The sequence below is a fragment of the Pyxicephalus adspersus genome, chromosome 3, assembly GCF_032062135.1.
Source record: "Pyxicephalus adspersus chromosome 3, UCB_Pads_2.0, whole genome shotgun sequence".
Lineage (NCBI taxonomy): Eukaryota > Metazoa > Chordata > Amphibia > Anura > Pyxicephalidae > Pyxicephalus > Pyxicephalus adspersus.
Genome location: NC_092860.1, coordinates 143,991,274 through 144,012,415, shown reverse-complemented (window position 1 = coordinate 144,012,415; position 21,142 = coordinate 143,991,274). Strand labels below are relative to the sequence as shown.

Below are 21,142 nucleotides of genomic sequence, written 5' to 3'. Positions count from 1 at the left end.
CTTCGTGGGCGGGCACAAGTGCCACACGCTGGATCTCAGGGGAAATCAAATCAATTTTTTTTTTTTCTTGTTTTCCCTTGTGCGGAAAACCTGGTGCGTCTTATAGTCCGGAGCGTCTTATGGTCCGAAAAATACGGTACCAATTAAAGAAATATTAAGGTTTGAACAGAGTGAGTTGTTAGATGGCAGAATATGGCCAGCAGCCTTTGCAGACACAGATATCACTTGGTGCTGCAGATGACATCATTGTACATGCAAACTTGAGTAAATGATTTCCGAAGGCAGTTCAATGCCGGATCTGTGGCATTATTTGAAATGCACAGGGGGATCGCCCATTAAAGACCCCCTCTATAGATATCGAACTTGTACAAATATCTCTTGCACAGCCATGCCGGATCCAGGCAATGCAGCAGAGCAAAGGAAGAATTGTTCCTGTGCAATGCTGCTGATCAATGACACTCAAGTGCACCCACAAGTATAACATTTGGATGGGTGGGACGAATTAACAGTTCAGGAAATTCATCCTACCCATCCAGATTTCTTATGTACAGTTGTGCTTCTGTGTCAGCGAGTTGGTGTAGAAGTGGCAGCTTGTAGGTGGGCGAGGCAGGGGTACAAACATTAGTTCTGCACCGAAGACGGCTGTTGGCTATGCCATCCACTGGTGATCAGGGTTTCTGGTATTCATCCACAGAAGACCAGATCAGGTATTCATTCTGGAGTGAATAAATACTATGAGCCCCAGCCTGGCATGCTATGAGTATTCTTTCTTTATTGGATTACCCTATATGACTGAGACTACTGGTAATTATTCACAGATGCCCAGGTCAGAGAAGTTGTTTGTGTATATTGTGTGGTTTGGATGAATACCAATATCCCCAGTCAGTGGACTGTTAACCAGTCTCCCAATCTGTGTATGTTCCAGAACCTTGTTTAATGTGTATGAAAAAACAAATACAGCAAAAATGCATTGATACAAAATACACATGGACAAGATTGTAAAATATAACAATAACATTGATCCTTGGATAGGCTGGAATAAAACAGGGATGGATGTGGATCCAACAGCAGGAGTAAAGATGTATCCGCTATCAGGAACACCACCTAATTTCTCTAGGCTCCAGGAGATGACGTCATCAAAGACAGAGGGAAAACTGTTGTCTGAATTAAAGCAAGAAACCAATGTGTTAGCCCATCAACTTAAAAGTCTTTTTCCACAAACTTCTTAGAATCTGCACCAAACTCTTTTTCTTTAACATGTGCAGCCTGTCTGAGGCCATATATGGCTACTGATGGGGAATGAGTATTGCAGAACTTTCATTTTGGGTATCAATCTAAAAGATTGTTGTAAAGACTTCAAATTATGTAAGACTTCAAACATTGTAAGACCTCAAACAATGTAAGACCTCGGCCTTGTTTTTGGCAGGCTTAGTCTTTTGGGTTTAAAAGAGAGCTGTTCTTATCATTCCTGTAAAAACCTCCGATCAATAATTCCCTTGAGGTAATGAAGGGCCAGGAACCAGGGAACAGAGTGAGCTAGGCAGAAAGCCCACATGACTGGGAGAAAAATGAGAGCAGGCTGTTAGGTAAACATAAGTGGGGTCAGGGCGAGGCCAAGTGGTGATTGAACAGAAGGATTAGGGGTGTAATAGTGGGGTGTTACCCCCCTGGCGGTATTCCTGATTGTGGCTCGATGTTTTTTTTATCTAACAAAAATGGTAGCCTGGAGCCACACTCGGAGTAGCATAAAAAAATCCTACCTGCTGCATGGGATCCAGCGGCGTCCTCCAGCGAACCCCGGCCGGATTCTGCATCACATTCTCGGCTTAACTCGGCTTAACTTAATGCGATGCATGAACCCTGGGTACACTGGGGAGGCGTGGCCTGGTGGGAAATTTACATTGTAATCTGCTTTTAAAACATTGATCACAGTGATAAAGTTAAAAAAATAAATCTAAATAATAAATAATAAATCCAAGAGTTTATCTATTATTGTACCTTGCTCGGACAACTTAAAAACAAAAAATAATTTTTCAATTTGTAAATAAAATTATTAAATTCAATATTTCGTAAAATTATTATATATAATTATTTAATATATTATAATTTATGATTTCTGTTTCAAAATTTATCATTCCTGGGAGTAATTCCTAAGAATTACAGGCCTAAAATATTAAACAACACTGCTTCTGACATAAAAATACTGACATACAGTAAATAGACCACCAGGGAGGTTAAAGCCACATCCCTGCAATTTTATTAAAACAAGACCAAAGAACAAAAAATTGAACTTTTAAGGCATTAGACACTTGACATAAAATTAACATAAAATTTAACAATTATTTATTGTATACAAATATATTAAAAATTCAGGTACCTAAAACAATTGCATAGCAATCTGCAACTTGCGGAAGTCTCAGTATATCCTATCTTCTATGCATTTCAAGGATTGTAGGAATTTCTGGCAGTTCATCGACTCAGGACAGGGGGGCCTTTCCTTAGACATGGGGATGGGTCTTATCTTTTAACCTCCCTGGCGTTCGAATTCTGTCCGTATTTTTATGCAAAAAGCGGTACATTGTTTTGCATGGAAATGTATTTTACATTGTAGGCCTATAACTCACCAAAATATGTCCAATGTTACAAAAAGAGTGCATAAAAATACTGAAACCTGTAATATAACTGCACAGTAGCATATATTTTATATATATATATATATATATATATATATATATATAATATATATATTGAATTCTTTGTATTGAATTCAATACAGATATTTTGTATCCAATCCAATACAAAATAATTTGAATTTCCTGCAGTGTTTCCCGTACACACCGACACATGCAACAATGTCCCTGGGAAACCCCGGGGAACGTCACTTCACTCGCCAGCTGAAGATCGGAGAAAGAGGACAGGGCCCAAGGACCTGCGTGGACTGGCAGCACACTGGGGTACGCTGCTGGAACCAGGTAAGTGTGTTTTTTTATTGTTTTTAGCTACACCAAGTGTGGCTCAGGGGTTACCGCTCTTTGCATGTATTTTTTACCCCGAGCCACACTCTGGTATACTGCCAGGGGGGTTAAGATATCAGTTTCTGGCCATTTTTTGAAAATGCTTGGTGACCAAAGGCTTGCATTTGAAGGCCTATGCTTCCTATTCTTTTAGAATTAGGACCAGCTAGAGGCAGCTAGATGGGGTTTAGGGGAGAATATTATCAAGCTGATTGGGAGATGAGAGTCAGGGCAGTATAGGTTATATGCGCACCCTCATTTTACCGAAAGGGTGGGGGAAGTAGTTATCAGTTTTAGTTGAGGGATTGTTGGGTAGGGGATATGTGTGGTTTGTGTGCTGGCAGATATGGGTGTTGGTGCTCCTCCAGGCGTGGTATGGATCAAGGGCAAATCATATGCCTGTTGGGGGGGAACGGAGGTCTAAAAAACAATAAAAAAACACATTTACCTGGTTCCAGAAGCGTCCCCCTGCGTGCTGCCAGACCATGCAGGTCCTTGGGCCATGTCCTCTTCCTCCGATCTTTAGCTGGCGAGTGAAGTGACGTTCCCCGAGGTTTCCCAGTGATGTTGTTACATGTGTCGGTGTGTATGGGAAGCACTGGGAAATTCAAAAAATTTTGTATTGGATTGGATACAAAATAACTGTATTGAATTCAATACAAAGAACTCAATATATTATATATAAAATATATGCTACTGTGCAGTTTTATTACACGTTTCAGTGTAGAAAATATAGGAAATTATGGCCTGTTGCCTCAAAAATAGCAAAAACGTTGACTTTACCAAGGACCTATTGGTTTAATTGTCTGGGATAGCAAGTCTGCTCACTATTTCCATTTGTCCTGTAGGGACTATAAAATCACTGACCAACCGGATTTTTGAACTTGGCCTACCCTTGGAGTCTCCTCCACAAACCGTAGTGCAGGTGTTAGCACTGCAGGTCGTGCCAGCGCCACTGCTCCTAATCGCAGGCACGGGCGCCAGGTCCTGTCTTTCAGGTAACCCTCTTCCTATGTTCCATACCTGTGTTGAAACTTGCTCTGGTGTTTGAGCTGGTGTGGGTGTGTCTCTCCTTGTCTAAGAGGTAACACACGCCCTCTGTTTTCCCCAGCCTATGGGTGATTACCTGCAGGTACTTAGAGGCACCTGCTTCTACAGGAAGTTGCCTGAGCAATCTCTGGCTTACTCTGTGTTACTCTCTGTACTAAGGTGTGTTCCTGTTTTGCTTTACCGTGTACTGGACCTTGCTGATGATTTTGGACTCTGCCTGTTTGCTGCCTGACCCTGACCTCGGATACGTTTTGGACTTTGCCTGTTTGCTGCCTGACCCTGACCTTGGATTATGTTTCTGGACTTCGCCTGTTTGCCGCCTGGCCCTGGTTCTGTATGATTGCTTCCTGACTCCTGTGGTCAGCTGCCACTGGCCTGGGGATTGCTCTGGAGTGGCACCTGGCAGCTACCCCGCAGCCCAAGCCTATCCTCACCATCAGAGGCTCTAGTGAAGACCTGGTAGCTGCTTAGTCACGCCCCTCTGGAGTATACCCGGTCAGTGGCACAGTGGGTCCAAACCCGTTTGCATAACAGCAGGTTGTTATAACCACTGCTCCTGTTCTGCTTTCCCCTTCCTCCCCTCCATGAACTTCCTTTTCCAGCTTTCAGTTACATGCATGGTGCACAACCAGGATGTAGAGCGGGCACGTTTGTCACTGCTGCACTCTATGCACTCTGTGCAGCTGATGACTTTATCTCAGTTTTTTGCAAGATATGAAGTGGGCGAAGAAGTCCTTTATTTAATCATGAGGTTTTCCTTTTGAAGCCATGGCTTTTATACAGAAGATGGAATTAGTTGTGTATGGGACACCTCCTGGATCTACAAGTTTGGAACTGGGCTTTGTTTAAGACGGAGGATACAACAAATCCATGCATCTTTGTTTGTTGGGTGACAAAATTTTAAAAGAAAGTGAACATGCACATTTTGCATCTCTGTATTGAGACCTTTGAGATATTCATCCCTCCTGCAGGAAGAATGGCTCTGCCCAGTAGGGGGTGTAGATCTACTTCTATATAACCTATATAAATGAACATAACAAAATTGTTGATACCACACTGTGAATATCCTATGTAGGGTTCATGAGTACCAAGAGCCCCAGTCAGGTAGCCTGTATGGATCCTTTCTGAACTGGATAAATACCAAGAGACCAGAGCATGTGGTGGATATGTGTCTATCTGGAGTACATGAATACCAGCAGCTCCAGGCATGTAGACTGTATATGTGCTATTTGAAGTGGATAAATACTAGGTACCTTGAGCATAAAGCCTGTGAGTGTATTAAATCATTATTTCTTACATGATTTTACAGATCTGGTGAGTAGACATCCTGCCTTATTGAATTTCCTAATGGTTTTTCAAGCTCTTTGACTACATACTAAGAACAGTGGTAAAAGCTCTAAGCAAAAATTTGAGGTTACAAACAGTAACTTTACATTTTATTTGATTTAAAGTGTGATTTTTACATGGTATGGTTGAATCACTGTGTTTACTGATCTGATAGATGGATAGCAACACAGATCTTAGTACTATATGTGTAATTTCTGCCTGGAGAGTGATATGACCCAATGAGAAGGAGGTCGGGTTTAGGAAAGTACTTATTCTAATAGTCAGTAAAGAACATGTCTGGTTCTTCTCATAAGGGAGAACCCATGCCCAGTGGTTTTTGCAGACATCTCTAGGCTCTTTTTGGTGGGATTAACATTCTTTAGAAGTATGCATAACAGTTGCCAATGCAAAAGACAGAGAGGCTTCTCCTGGCACCAGAAGAGGAGGTAAAGGACTGTAAAAACTTGGACTTTAGCTGACAGTCCTATGTCTGCCATGTAGGGCGTATGCTGGTTAAGCATTGTGAGTTATAGATTGGAGTTTTTTTAAGCACCTGCTATGACATAGTGTCTCCTCTTTCAACAGTGGAGTCATTCTTATCTTCCTCTAAGGAGGTAAAGCCTCTAAAGTCTAACAGTTTCTTCAGTTGAACATCCCTGATTTCCATATACTTAGACCACTGTAGCAGGAAGGGTTACTATGTTGGCGCAGTCTGTTCTCCCTGGATTTTTATGTCTATGTCACCCAGACCTGACTTGCAGGTTGTGGGCGCTCAATAAGAAAATCAAGACTGGACTTTAGGGATTTGGAGATCAGGTATAGGGTCAGTTTATTGTCTCTCTGCAGTGTATAGAACACAGTTAACGTCTGTGGCCTTTTCATTTCATTTTTTCTAATCATTCACACAGTCCTCTTTGCTCTTGGTTATGATGTCTTTATTATAAGCACCTACCAGGTTATGTGAACAAGGATTTAGAGTGAGCAGGTAGCTGGTGATTTCTCCTAGGACACATTTCTACTGTTAAATGTGAAGTAAAGCTTTAAGGTGAAATGAGTCTGGGCTGTTGTTCTTTAGGTGAGCTCAGTAAAACAGCACCCTCGTCTCTATCTGAAGCATAGATTTGAATCTACTCAACGCAGCCTAACAAAATCACAGTTTGAGATACTCTTGTGGACTTACAAGGTTCTTACAAAGTTCCAGATGCAATGTTTCTTTTGGGTTGGAATCCTATTTTGATTGATTTGGATAAGTGCTAGGACCCCATATTTCACTGCTCTAGAGTAAAACCCTATGCAGACAGCTGCTACATGCCAAATGAATTTAATTGAAAACCATCTTTTGTGATCATTTCCAGTGACAGATGAACTAATTAGTGCTGTACACTCAGCAACATTCTGTTCTATGGAGAGGTGAGAAGGGACAAGCAAATGGCACCCCTCTTTATTTGCTAAGGAATTGCACAGCGGTTGTTCCGTACTGGTCATCCCCCATCAATGTCAGGAAACCGAGATAGAGTCAGATTTTAGCCCAGGATGAGCACAGCCATTCATTATTGCACTCAAGCATTTACAGTGAGAAACCTGAAATATTACTTTATCATAAAAGTTTAAGCTTAAATTATTACACCTGAGTGGCGATAGTGCTTACAGTTTTAAATAGCATACTGCTATGAATTTTGGGTGGAAAATAACTCCTTCTTCCCTTACATGTTGCCTAAAATGTTCATAAATGCCTAATAAAAGTAATCAATAGACATGTATGTTACACACTTTCATAATGCATACAGAACTTTATGCGCAATGTGTGTGTACGGTCCTGGTCCAGCACCCCACTCAGGTTCGGGAGGCTAGTTGCATTGTCCCAGCACAAGTTGCAGTGGAAATAGAGTACCTGCTTGCCTAGTTGGGTTACCACTGGCCCACTTAGGCACTGAAGGTTCCCCAACTTCTTTCAAGGACAGGAACGCATGAAGGCACCAGATTCTCCACAATACAGAGAGAGGGAGAAGGACTGGACTCAGAAGTGGTAGAAGGTCTAGAGGGTGCAGCAAATGGAAAAAGTTCTTCTATGCGGCGTTCACATAGCCTGCGGTACATCTTGATGGCCAATTAGTCTTATCCAAAGAATCCAGCAATGAATGATTTACAACATTGGACAAGCCCAGGCAAAATTGATCACAGATCGTTCAACTGGGAACTGACAGCTATATGGGTAAATTCTGCAGCATACACCTCTGCTGGTCTGTGACCCTGCCAAAGACAATGCCTCAGCAATTGATGCAAGATCTGGCCCGTGTCTAGTAACTCCCTTGAAGAAGGGAGATTATTGGAGTGACTCTCTGGGATTTAGTGCCAGATTAGTGTGGCAGCAGCCGGAAATTTAACATGCATGCATTCATAAAATTATCAAACTTTTGGTGTTCACCTGAAAGTTTCTCTGGCAGAGGGTGTACCATATAGCAAGCCCTGGCTTCCGGAGGTTAGTTGCATTTTCCTAGCACACAATTGCCCCCAGGGCTTCTGTGTGCAAGGGTGGCATCTGGCGAAGGACTGAGAGAGGTTCCGGAGCCCACAGATAATGCAGTACCAAAATTCCTGAGGCAAGTCTAGAATAAAAATGGGTAGCCAGTCCACAAGGTATCCAAAAAAAAATTGCAAAATCAGAATCATGGTTACAGGCGCAGTCAGTCTGTGAGGTCGGCTGTGTGCTGGTGTATAGATCCATAAATCTGTTCACCAATACACAGCCAAAAAGCTGCTAACTGCTACATGGCATCCTTCAAGCACACACGCAGAGGAGATTCAGCTCCTGAATACATCCGGGTCCACTCCACTAGGTCACTTTGACCCCACAAATTAGGTAAAAGCATGACCCTCCTCCACAGGCAGAGCTCCCCCTTCTGGCTGATATCCTCTAGAACCTCCAAGTCCATGGAATGACTGCCTCACAGCATAAGCATAACTCAGACTAGCCCACCAATGCATTAATCTCCTCTTATGACCTACCCTGTGAGTTGTCTGACTTCCACCGATCTTATATCCCCTGAAGAAGCACTCCTGCAAAATGTGTTGGGAAATTAGAATTCCTTCATGCATATAGTACACCACCTATGTATTGCCCTATTTTTTTGTTATATTGATGTATTCCTAACTGAAAAACCCACAGTCTGGTGAGATTTGTTAGTTAATTACTTCATCAATAAAACCATTGTTTATGCATCTTTTTCCAGCACACGTTAACATTTATTTACATATGTACATAATATGACCTATTAACATCCCGCATACACAAGCGACCTGGTAACATACAACCTACAAGGTACTTCCCCTACCTCTCACACAGATTAAGTTTAACATACCACTAACAGGCAAAAACTAAGCCCAACAAGAACTCCAATCAAATTCAAAGCCAATGATCATGATTTAATAAAAATCTCCAAGACTAAAGAAAACAATCTGTTTCATATTTTTAGGCAAAACCTAAATATTTTATTCTTTCTCAGAAACCTACACTTGATTTCAGGCAATTCAAATATGTAAGAAAAATTAGACCATAGTTTCTCTACAAATAAAGAATGATTAATTATCATAGATCGTCATTTGAACATAGAGATAAAACAGCTTGTAATATTACTTTTAAAACTGCTTGTAAATGTAATGGAAAATAATCTTCCTGTATAAGCAGTGTATCAATTTCAAACTAATCACCAACATTGCATGAATGCATCCCAAACATGCAGAGACCGACCATCATGCTTTGCTTTTGCAGAGTATTATTCATAGATCATCCTCTCTGCATTTTTTTTACAGAGCACCTGCTGTTTCCTGCACTTCAAGTCTGTTGTTGTGTCCAAGACCAGATCTGGAGACATCTGGAGTTTCTGATTGAAGATGACTGTACCAAGGTCCTATTGAATTTTGCCAGTTTTGAGCAGGTAGGTGCTACACATATTCTGATTTAGAAAATATATATGTACAGTATATTTCCCATTTGCTACACTCAGTTATATGGATGACCAATGCATTTATGGTCTTTCACATGGCCAGCTTGTGATTTTTCAGAAAAACTTGGGCAGGTTTATTTGGATGTGTCTTTCATGGCCAACTTACTGCCATTTGTGAAATTCAGAGTTTCACTGTTCCTCCTGTGACTACCATTAGTGACTCCTGCCTGCATCTGATTCTGTTCACTGCAATATATCCTAACCTTTGGCTTTTTTACCAACAAAGATTGTCTGATATCCTGATATCCCCAGCACCAACTTGATTGAAGTTTGCAAATTGGGAATGGTTTATAGTAAGGCCCTTGCTGGGTACAAGTTGTTTCCTAGATTTAGGTATACCTCTATAGCCTCTATAGCTATACCATCTGCATCCCCACACCAGTGAACTCACAGACTTTTTTTTTTGTTTGTTCGCAGGTGTGTATCAATATTCAGTTGTTATATCATTTAGTCTCTTTTATTTTATTTTACATATGACCATTTACAAAAGGAGCTAGAAATCTTAATTTAAAATCTGAATTATCACTTTAATTATGTAAAAAGCAAATTCCTGTCCATTATGAAACCCAATTTTGAGCAGGTGCTTTTTACATAATTGGATAATTGACATTAATATTTGATGTTTTTAGTAAGGTTTCCTAATTTTTAGCTTATAGTAAATCATTGGAAACTTGAAAATTCCTGATCCATATTTGATCAATATGATCTTCATACGGTTGTTCAGCCCCCCTCCCTCCTCCCCCCTCCTCCTACAAGCTAATGTGAAGTCCTTCCCATAATTTACAATATGGTTCTGCAGTGTTATCATGGTAAACTACAACAAATAGCTCCCACTGCCTGTTAAGAGAGCTCCCCACCAATTAACAATATTTTGTCAGATATGGCTTTGGTAACGGTGTGCTTGCCAGGCTGGTTCATGGGTGCAGAATAGGTAAAACCCAGGCAAATCATCAAAATTAGGGAGATATAAATTGTCTGGTATTATTTGGTCATGCGCCAGTTTCGGCCACCCTTACTGTTTCTGTGATCCCTCCAATATACAATAACAAAGACCGCAACCTCTGATCCTATATTCTTTAACACTATGTACATGCACACATATATGTATTATATATTTATTTATATATATATATATATATATATATATATATATATATATACATACATACATACATTTAAAAAATGGAGAAGCAATTTGACTCTAGAATATTTTTATATGCAGACAAGTTCATTCATGGGTAGCTTAATGACTGCAAAATGTCCACAGGTCCTGTGGCTGTAAAACAAACCTATATAATCACCAGTCCACCACCATGCTTGACAGTTGGTATTAGGTGTTTGTTCCTATATGTTTTGTTTGGCTTTTGCCAAAGTTGCACTGTTCCTTGTGGCAAAACATCTTCCACTTTTCATCTATCCAAAGGGCATTGCTTGAGAAGTCTTGAAATTTGTTTAGATGCAACTTTGCAAACCTAAGCCATGTTGCCATTTTCTTTTTAGAGCGAAGAGGCTTGCTCTTGACAGCCCTTCCAAACAAGTCATTCTTGTTTAATCGTTTTCTAATTGTACTGTAATGAACTTTAAAATTTACCATGGTAACTGATGCCTGTAGACTCTAAAATGTTTCTCTTGGGGTTTTTGCTTTTTCTTTAAACATAGTTTAGTCTGACATGGGGGCATTTAGCCCCAACATTTACATTTACATATTAACATAATACAATATAAATACTACATAATAACATTTAGCGTGATGTCCATTTTTTGGAAGATTGGTAGTCTTTATAGTTTTCCCCTTATGAATAATCTTTCTTACTATTGGACTTCAAATTGTTTGCAGCAACAATTGCTTCTCAAAGATAATTGCTGATGTCTTCTCTCATTGGCATTTTGTTAACACACTCCTGAATGGTCAAACTTCCAAAACTTCTGATTTTATAGTAGTGCCCACACTTGCTGATGACTTACAATCTCAATTCCTGTGATTTTCACACACATTTCTGCATTTTGACTCAGCCATATACTTTTTTATGTCCTTATACTCAAAACCTTAGAACTAAAAAAGGGTGTCATTTATATATAAAAATGTAAGGTACAAATGCAAAGCATTTGAACTAACATGGGAAGTGAGTGAATTAGAAGTTATTTGGAAAGTAAATATATAGTTGGAGTTAGGGAAGCTTCTCTGAAGTATTAGGCAGCTTTTGCTTTAGTGCCTAAAGGAAAATAATAAAATATCTTTTCAATTGAATCTCCTTGCCACCCAAACACTGCACCCTCCTGCACCACTGACTCTAAATTTCCCTACCCTCCGAAACTATACCTTTCTGCCAACTAGCACCCTCCCGCAAATACTAATCCCCCATTCACCACACAAAATCTCTTCCATTACACACTACATTCCTGCCCAGTCTGTAGTTGCTCCTGGTAACATTTGCAGAACATGTTGCGAAAAGGAGAAGCTCATCCAGAGCTTGCTGAGTTCTCTGCCTACTCCCTTCTCTTCTGATTTCACTTTCACCTCTGTAGTGGTCAGTCATTCCTCTGACCTTTGGGGATACTTTATACCTTTATCACCTATTAAAGCTCTACAAATCTGGAGAAGACAGATTATTATGGAAGAATCCACGTTATCCAACAAACCTGGAATGGTTCTGGTTCAGGATTGAAAACGTGCCACCTAATAGAAAATGATTTTTAAGAAATCTATTCCAGGTTTGCTGGATCACCAGGGTTCTTTAATGACACTTATTTTCTTTAGGGCAGCTTTAATAAATCAGATCCATTTTTGCCTGATTTATTAAAGCTCTCCAAAGTTGGAGAATATACACTTTCATCAGTGAACCTTTTGTGATCCAGAAAACCTTGAATGGATCTAGTCCAGGATTTAAAACATTTTCTAACAAATAGCAAATTACTTTTAAGCAATCCATTCTAGGTGTGCTGGATCACCCAGGTTTACTGAAGAAAGTGGATCCTCTCCAGCCTTGAAGAGCTTTAATTAATCAGGGCCATTGTGTATAATACCTAGAGAAGAGGTAGGAAATGCACACTTTTGGGGTGTAAGCAAGAAGAAAACAAAACACTGAAATGGTGTTTGTTAAAAGTGTTTAAAGTGTACCTAAACTTGGGTTTATTTTAAGTGCAACAACCTTTAAAAAATAAGGTGCAGTCTTGGTTTAAGTCTTGATAGCCGTGGGAGCAAGATTTAATGGGAACACAGAGCCTCCTGGGATATCTAAGTCACTCATCCTGGGAGGTTCTGGCTGCTCCTTCTGTGCATGCCCCGATCTGAAGCATGCACAGAAAGGGCAAGTTTTCCTTCAAGAGGAAAGAGAAGCCAATCTCACGCCTTTGTAGTGGCAGAGGATGGTGGCGCCCTGCGTTTCCTCTGCACAGGGACGAAGAAGAATCCCGGGATAATGCAGGACCGGATCGCAAGAAGGATCAGCACCATCAAGGGATCTGCCGAAATAAAGGTGTCATTTGTTTTGTTTTTATCTTACTTCCGCTTTAATTTGAAATACACCATTATTTTTCACCTCCCAACCAAACTATTGAACCTTCTATTGCTTTGAAAAGGCAACCCTCTACTTCAGGCTTCAACTGATTTGAACCTAAAACGTGGATAGATAGATAGATAGATAGATAGATAGATAGATAGATAGATAGATAGATAGGCATATGTTTCATTCATATGCTGCTACAGAAAAAATAAAAACATTTTAATTTAATGTGAGCTGCATCAATAGAGAACAAACTAGTTTTTCTGGTACTAAATGCATATAGACAATGTGAGGCATAATGTATCCAAAGCTTGCTAAAAAATTAGGAAGTTATGACTTCAAGCTTTCTATTCTTTGTGTGTCTCAAGTAAAAGGTCATTTCTAAAAGAAGAATTACTTTGCATTAGCTTCATACCCGACTGACTCTGAAGTGCGTTAATTCATCCAGTGATGTGAATATTAGTGTTACGCACCATGTAGTTTAGGCTTACCTAGTCAGGAATGTTTTTGTACAGCTTCACAATTTAATTCTATCACTGTGGCGTACTTTCGGTGCAGGAACCACATTAGAAGTGAAACGTAAGTACCTGGGAAAATATAGCATTTCCATAGTATCTTGTTCTGTATTTCATCAGATTTTTTCTTGCAGATCTCATTTATGTTTTTTTTTACCCATGTGTTATAATGGTATATGTGTTATATTTGTGCCTAAATAATGTCTGGTTTTGTGTAAAGATTTATACTGTCTTGTCATTTTGTAGTCCTATAGCATAGTATCAATTTTTGTATTTATCAGGTTCATATTAAAATGATTCTGTTGAGAATATATGAAATTAGCATTATTATAAGTTATTATACCCTAGCTTTACTGTACAGTATGAATTAGAAAATGTTTAATTTGATGAAGTTTGGACATTTGAAAAATATCACTGCTCATTTTGGAAAAAAAATTCCAGTATAAATTAAAAAGTATAATATAAGTAAAATGTATAATTACTTAGTCACTGTGGTGGACTTTTGGCAAGGGAACCTATGTTGAAACCAAATGTAAGTACAAAAATGCTGGTATTAATTTGCTTTTGTATCTTTTAATGTAAACTAAAATTAATAGAATTTTTCCACTGTCTAAAAGCAATGACAGCATTTATTATATATGTGATAATAGCTGATTAATTAAGTATATGTAAATGAGTTTATACAATAATTAGATACAGATATTTTGTTAAAAAAGAGTGACATTTTTTTTTAAAATATGACGTGTTGGTGCATAATCAATTATTTGCAAAGGGAAGTATCTAACTAGTTATTGTAGTATTGTCTCAGGACAAACAATATAATGGATTTGAAAATTCCAGTATGAATTACAAATTATAATATAAACCAAGTTCTGACATTCAAGTTGCTAGCTTAACTCACAGCAGTGAAGGTTTTCGTACAGGGAGTTAGGGGAAAAATGTTGAAATCAAACATAAGTACAAAAATGTTATTAATTTGCTTTTGTATCTTATAATATTACCCTAAAATTAATAGCATCTTTCCACTGTCAAAAAGTAACAGCATTTATTTAAATGTGACCATAATTATTGAGTAAGTATGGCTAAAAAAGTTTATTTATTATTTTAAATACAGATATATTGTTAAATAGCAGTAACATCGGTTATGAAAATATGACATCAGTGGATGAAAAATTAAATATTTGTAAAGAAATGTAACTAATAAAAGTCACTCTAATTATTTCTCAGATAAGACAGACTTGAAAAGTTTCTGTGGTTTTTTTTATGAGTCAGGACTGTATATTGTAAATGCAGATATTTTGTTAAACAGCAAGGACATAATTTAATAAAATATGGCATTAGTAGATAAATAATTGCAAAAGTAAGTAACTGAAAAATGTACTGTAATATTATCTCAGAAAAGAAATTAAATAGATTTAAAGTAAGATTTAAAATATTTTCATAATTTACTTTGAAAATATTTTATGTGATATTTTATGAGTCAGGAAAATAGTCCAGCTTTTTGTACAAGGTAAATAGGGAATTGGTCACTGCGGTTCACTTTTGGTGTGGGAACACATGTTGAGACCAAAGTACAAAAATGTTATTCTCCTTTTGAATTTCTAATGTGACTTTGATATTCCAGTGGGCAGCTTAGGTGACTGCAGTGGAGGTTTTTGTGCAGGGTGAATAGGGGAATTAGTCACTGTGGTACACTTTTAGTGGGGGAACCAATCTTGAGATCAAACGTAAGTACAAAAATGTTGTAGTTATTTTCTTTTTTTGTATTTCTAATGTGAAATTGAGATTTTTAGCATTATACCACTTTAAAAAAGGAGTGACAGCATTAATTAAAATATGACCATAATAGCTGAGAAATTATAGATGGGTAAAAGGTTTGTTTAGTATTCTAAATAAATACCAGTGACATAATAAAATGGATTGAAGAGTAAGTTTATACTTTACTTTGAAATGTTTATGTAGTAATTTATATGAGTCAAAACAAAGACTTTGATATTCCAGTGGGCAGCTTAGGTGAGTGTAGTGGAGGTTTTTGTGCAGGGTGAATAGGGGAATTAGTCACTGTGGTTCACTTTCAGTGGGGGAACCAATCTTGAGATCAAACGTAAGTACAAAATTGTTGTAGTTATTTTATTTGTGTATTTCTAATGTGAAACTAAATTTTTAGAATTATACAACTGTAAAAAAGCAGTAACATCATTATTTAAATGTTTGAGTAATTATGGGTAAAGGGTTTATTTAATATTTTAAATACAGATATTTTGTTCCATAACAGTGACATAATTTAATAAAATATCACATTGATAAATAAATAAATATTTGTAAAAGTAAGTAACTGATAAAGTTATTGCATTATCTCAGAAAAGAAAATAAATCGATTTAAAAAGTAAGCTTATTATTTTTCTTTAAAAATGTTTATTTAGTACTTTATATGAGTCAGGACAAAGACTTTGATATTCCAGTGGGCAGCTTAGGTGAGTGTAGTGGAGGTTTTTGTGCAGGGTGAATAGGGGAATTAGTCACTGTGGTTCACTTTTAGTGGGGGAACCAATCTTGAGATCAAACGTAAGTAAAAAATTTTTGTAGTTATTTTCTTTTTGTATTTCTAATGTGAAATTGAGATTTTTAGAATTTTACCACTGTCAAAAAGCAGTAACATCATTTTTTAAATGTTTGAGTAAGTATGGGTAAAAGGGTTTATTTAATATTTTAAATACAGATATTTTGTTCCATATTTTATTTAAATATTACATTGATAGATAAATAAATATTTGTAAAAGTAAGTAACTGATAAAGTTATTGTATTATCTCAGAAAAGAAAATAAAGTAAGCTTATTATTTTTCTTTGAAAATGTTTATGTAGTATTTTATATCAGTCAGGACAAAGACTTTGATATTCCAGCGGGCAGCTTAGGTGAGAGCAGTGATGGTTTTTGTGCAGGGTGAATAGCGGAATTGTGGTACACTTTATCTCCTTTATATGAATTTATTATTTGCAGTATAATTTATTGGTGGCTTACTGCTGTCAAATAGTTTTAACCCCAATAATGTATTCACTGTAATTTAATAATTATGATTTGTAGAGGGAAGTATCTAAAAATGTTACTTTTTTGGTACAAGAAATAGGATAGACTTTGAAAAAAAAAAGTAGCCTGATTTTTATTTTGTATGTAATATTTATATAAGTCACATGTTGGCCAGAAGACCACTGTTGAGATTATATGTATTTATATATACTATATAGTGTATATTATATATAGTATAGTTTACATTTGTAGTTTTTTCCTTTTTGTATTTATAATGTTACATTTAGATTCATAGCATTATCACTAAAAAAAATTTAGTGGCAACCTTCATACAATAGTTGAGTAACTAATTGTTAGTAAAGTTAGTAAAGGTTTTTATTTAATATTTCATACAAAACAAAACAGAGATTCTGTCAAAAAGGCATATTTATTTATCAATATATAACGTTAGTATTTGTAAAAAAGATTATTAGTGGAGAAGTAACTTAGTGTGGAGTTTCTTTGGACTTGAAATGAGACTTGAAAAGTTTATAAAAAAGATTATAAAATAAATATGTTATATAAGTTTATTTATAAAAATACAAGGACTTTGCATTTTAGAGATCAACTGAGCTCACTGTAGTTACGTTTTTTGAGCAGTATGTAAAGGGTAAATATCTGCTTTACACTTTTCTCCATTCTAGTTATCAAACGTAAGTATATATAATATTTCATTTGTTTCATTTTTTTGTAAATATTATACAAAATAATGGAATCTTAGTGTTGTCATATAGCAGGGGCATCATGCATTGAAGTATAACCACTATAGTTATATACTGAGTATTTGTAATGGGAAGTAACTAAAAGAATTACTGTGGTACTTTGGAACATGACTTAAGGATGGGATTGAAATGTAAGTTTATATGTTTATCAAAATGTTTAAATAATATTTTACATGAGTCTGAACAAAGACTTTGACATTTTAGTGGGCAATTTAATTATCACTATTAGTCAATGTAAATAAATCTTATAATGTTATATAGAATATTAATTGATAAGGTATCTCATTAAAAACTAACTGATTATTTTAGTAAGTTATATTCTCAATACATACAAAAAATGAGTCGATCAAAAACTGATACATACCCGTTCAGACTGATAGAAATACAGAACGAAAGAAAAAACCTTTGCTAGATAGATAGATAGATAGATAGATAGATAGATAGATAGATAGATAATCACTATGAAAATAGTTTAATATCTGACTTTGAAGACTAAGGGGCTGAGGTTACAGTTTATACCATTCTACATTTTATATTTTCATATTTTTTATTTATTTCTTAACTTGAAAACATTATTTAGTGAGCTTGACCAAATTCTAGCGTTCAAAAACAAATGTTGGCATTCAAGTAAAGACAGTTCATCCTATTTGCTTTCACTCCCTGGACAGCACCTAGTAGTACCTAAGAAAATGACAATTCACCTCTTCTAAGGTTGGAGAGAAAATGGGGTTGATTTTGTTCCCTTTATTAAGCTATTTTAAGCCTAATAAATGTGATAAAGCTGCCATCATCCAGTCAAGTAAAAATTATGTTATTTAATTTCCTTTTCCTTGGGTATTCAAGTGAACACAGCTTTGCCTAGTGTGCAGTCTCCATGTTGTAAGAAAATATAGCACAGTGTTCATATCCAATCACGTTTATGGAAAATTCTTGTTTTGGCAAAAAAAAGTCCATTACATACAATTGGATATTTAGAATATTATGAAAACCCAGATTTTGTTTACCTTTTTGCTTTTTACATGACTGGATAATTAAATGGAATATTAACACATTTTTTTAGAAAAATCAGCCGCATGGTCAGTAAGCGACTATGTGAATAATCACATCCTATAGTAAGTTAGCCTAATAGTTCAAACATAAATAAACATGTGGTAGTAATATATATCAATATCAATTATAGTATAAATAATAATATATATATATATATATATATATATATATACATATATATATATATATATAGAGAGAGAGAGAGAGAGAGAGAGAGAGAGAGAGAGAGAGAGAGAGAGAGCAAATTCATTTAGAGCATTGGTTTAATTTAAAAGATGATGCAACTTTTGCAAAAATGAAAAATTCATAATGGACACATACCCATCTTCAAATAGACACAGGGGCTCATATATAATGGAGAGTAGATATACAACAGGCAGAACTCTGTGATTGGAGATTAATCAGTCACATGATTCTGACAGGACAGTCACATGATTCTGACACATCAGTCACATGACTCTAATAGGCTTTTCTTATGTTTATTTGATTGTGTTCTTAAAAGTAATGGTGTGCACTACCAACAGACCCATAGGAGCTTCCTTGCAAAGCGAGACAGTCACTGACAGTGAATATAGGGCAAAACATGGGTCTTTAAAGAGTCAAATGTCCCCATTTATGTTTTTTTATATCAGAACAACCAAGATCCTATCTACATCCCAGGTTTTTGTGCATATTCTATAAGTTTGGCATCGTTATTGTTGTATATGTTATGCAGTTTATCAGTGTAATTATGGCTACATTATCAAAAAATGAGAAACTGGTGTTATCAATATGCTAAAAAAAAAACTGATTGCATTGCACAATGTATTTTCCATGCTTACAGACCTCTAGTACAAAATGGATGGAAATTTACTAAATTGTAAATTCTAATTTAAAATATTTCCTTGTTTTCATTTTTGCAGAAAGAGAAAATGTCCCTCCTAAGGCATCCATCTTCCCTCCCCCACGGGATCAGTTGAACGAAGAGGAAGTAACTGTTGTGTGCTTAATAACTGGCTTCTATCCATTAAATGCTCAAGTGGAATGGAAAGTGGATAACCAAGTCATAAAAAATGGTGTTAGCACCAGTGCACCGAGCAAAGGCTCTGATAGTACTTACAGTATGAGCAGTATGCTTACTATGACCAGTTCAGAATATAAAAAACATTCCAACTATGCCTGTGAGGTCAAACATCAAACCCTAACATCACCGCTGAGGAAAGAATATAATGTTTCAGAATGTTCTGCTTAGGGTCCAATAACAACCTAAAGTTACCCAAATCAAAAACATAGGAGTATTTTCTCCATTGTTTTTCTATTTAAAGTATTCCATACATTATGTTGATTTATCACATATTACTGATTTTTTTTGTTTTTGCCTTGTGATCAAATATGGCACATGCAATGTTAGCTGTCATTTAAAGCTTTTTTATCTGTTAAAGGAAAAAAAGTATGTATGTTTTTGCTTTTGTCCTAAAATGTCAGAAAAATAAATAAAAATTATTCTGCTTCATTCTTTTGCTTTATTATCATTATTATTAATATTAATATTGCAAAGTCAGTTTTTTACATGCTTTATTTGAAAAATAATATTAATATCAATTCACAAAGTCTAAAACCACAAGGTGACATTTAAAATTATTTTGCAGAACCCACAGTAAAAATATTTTGTATAATGTATTTATTAAAGAGATGATCTGATAATTAATATTATCTATTGCCATTTTGCAGGCAGCAGGGACAACTCAAGGTGTATTTAGTGTAGCAAGCAAGACCTAACAGCTGTTTCTGCAGAACAGCGCCATCAAAACATAAGTGGCCAAACAGTGTACTACAAACAGTGTACTGTTTTGAAAATGCACTCCGATTGACGGAATTTTCGATTGTCAACTGTATATATATATATACACAATATTATAATTTTATTATGGCCTAATTTACTACATGTGTCCTAACATATTAACTACTGCAAACCAAACCACTTGAGAACAATAAAAACTTGAAGTAAGTTTTAAAGCTGAACTCCAGGTGAAGAAAACTTTGCCTACATACAATACAATAAAGCCTATATACAAGAGACTAGTGTATTATTTGAATACAGTTGAACAATGATTACAGTTATTTGAACGTTGGTGAACTCTGTATATTTTCACAGGTTTGCATCTGTGCAGCAGTCCAGCATAAAGCTTTGTCTCTGTGCAAGAACTTCCTATAATGCAGACTATTCAGTGCTGCTTGCCCTCTGTGTATAGGGAGACTGGTCTGCCCCCCGTTTAGTTTTCTACAGGCAGACTATAGTGACTGGACCTGTTGAGTGCTTCAAAAATCTCAGTTTTCTGCACAGATTATGCACAGCACAATGATAACATCACAGTTACTTTAAAATGTTTAATTTAGGTTTAAATTAGGCAAAGTAACTTAGGCAAAGTATTTGGTGCCTAAAAAATTAATTTATCTCCTTTGTGGATATTGAAGAATTTTTTACATGCAAGTTGGAGTTTAGCTTTAGGTTAATATCACATTAGTGATCCAATCCCTGGCAATAAATGATTAGGCAATGTTTCTCAAACTTTATAACTCAGGGAACCCTTGAAACAACTTTCCAGTCTTCAAGAAACCCCTCCTATAATTACTATATCCACAACTTACAGTATATTAGTGTGATGGTTAGTAGTAATGCCTCCTTCATGGCTTCATGGCCCTTGGGAGAAATGTCATCCTTACAGATAGCCAAAAAGTTCATTGGTGTCAGTTAACCTCCCTGACGGTATTCCTGAGTATTCTCGGGGTTAATTTTCAGTACCAAAAGTGGTAACCCCCAAGCCACATATGGGTGGAATTGCAAAGGAGTTTTTAGGTCTTACCTGATCCCCGCGTGCGTGGGGGATCCTCCAGCGATGCACCTTCAGCAATG

At 36.5% G+C, this 21,142-nt stretch overlaps 1 gene segment (V, D, J or C); it reads left to right on the top strand.

Moving 5' to 3' along the window:
* LOC140327276 (Ig kappa chain V-III region MOPC 63-like) overlaps nucleotides 1-19,741 on the top strand; it is a 222,164-nt gene extending 202,423 nt beyond the window's left edge. The window contains 2 exon segments of the V gene segment in view: nucleotides 15,102-15,139; nucleotides 19,152-19,741. Coding sequence covers nucleotides 15,102-15,139; nucleotides 19,152-19,480 — 367 coding nt within the window.
* Nucleotides 19,742-21,142: the final 1,401 nt, after the last annotated feature.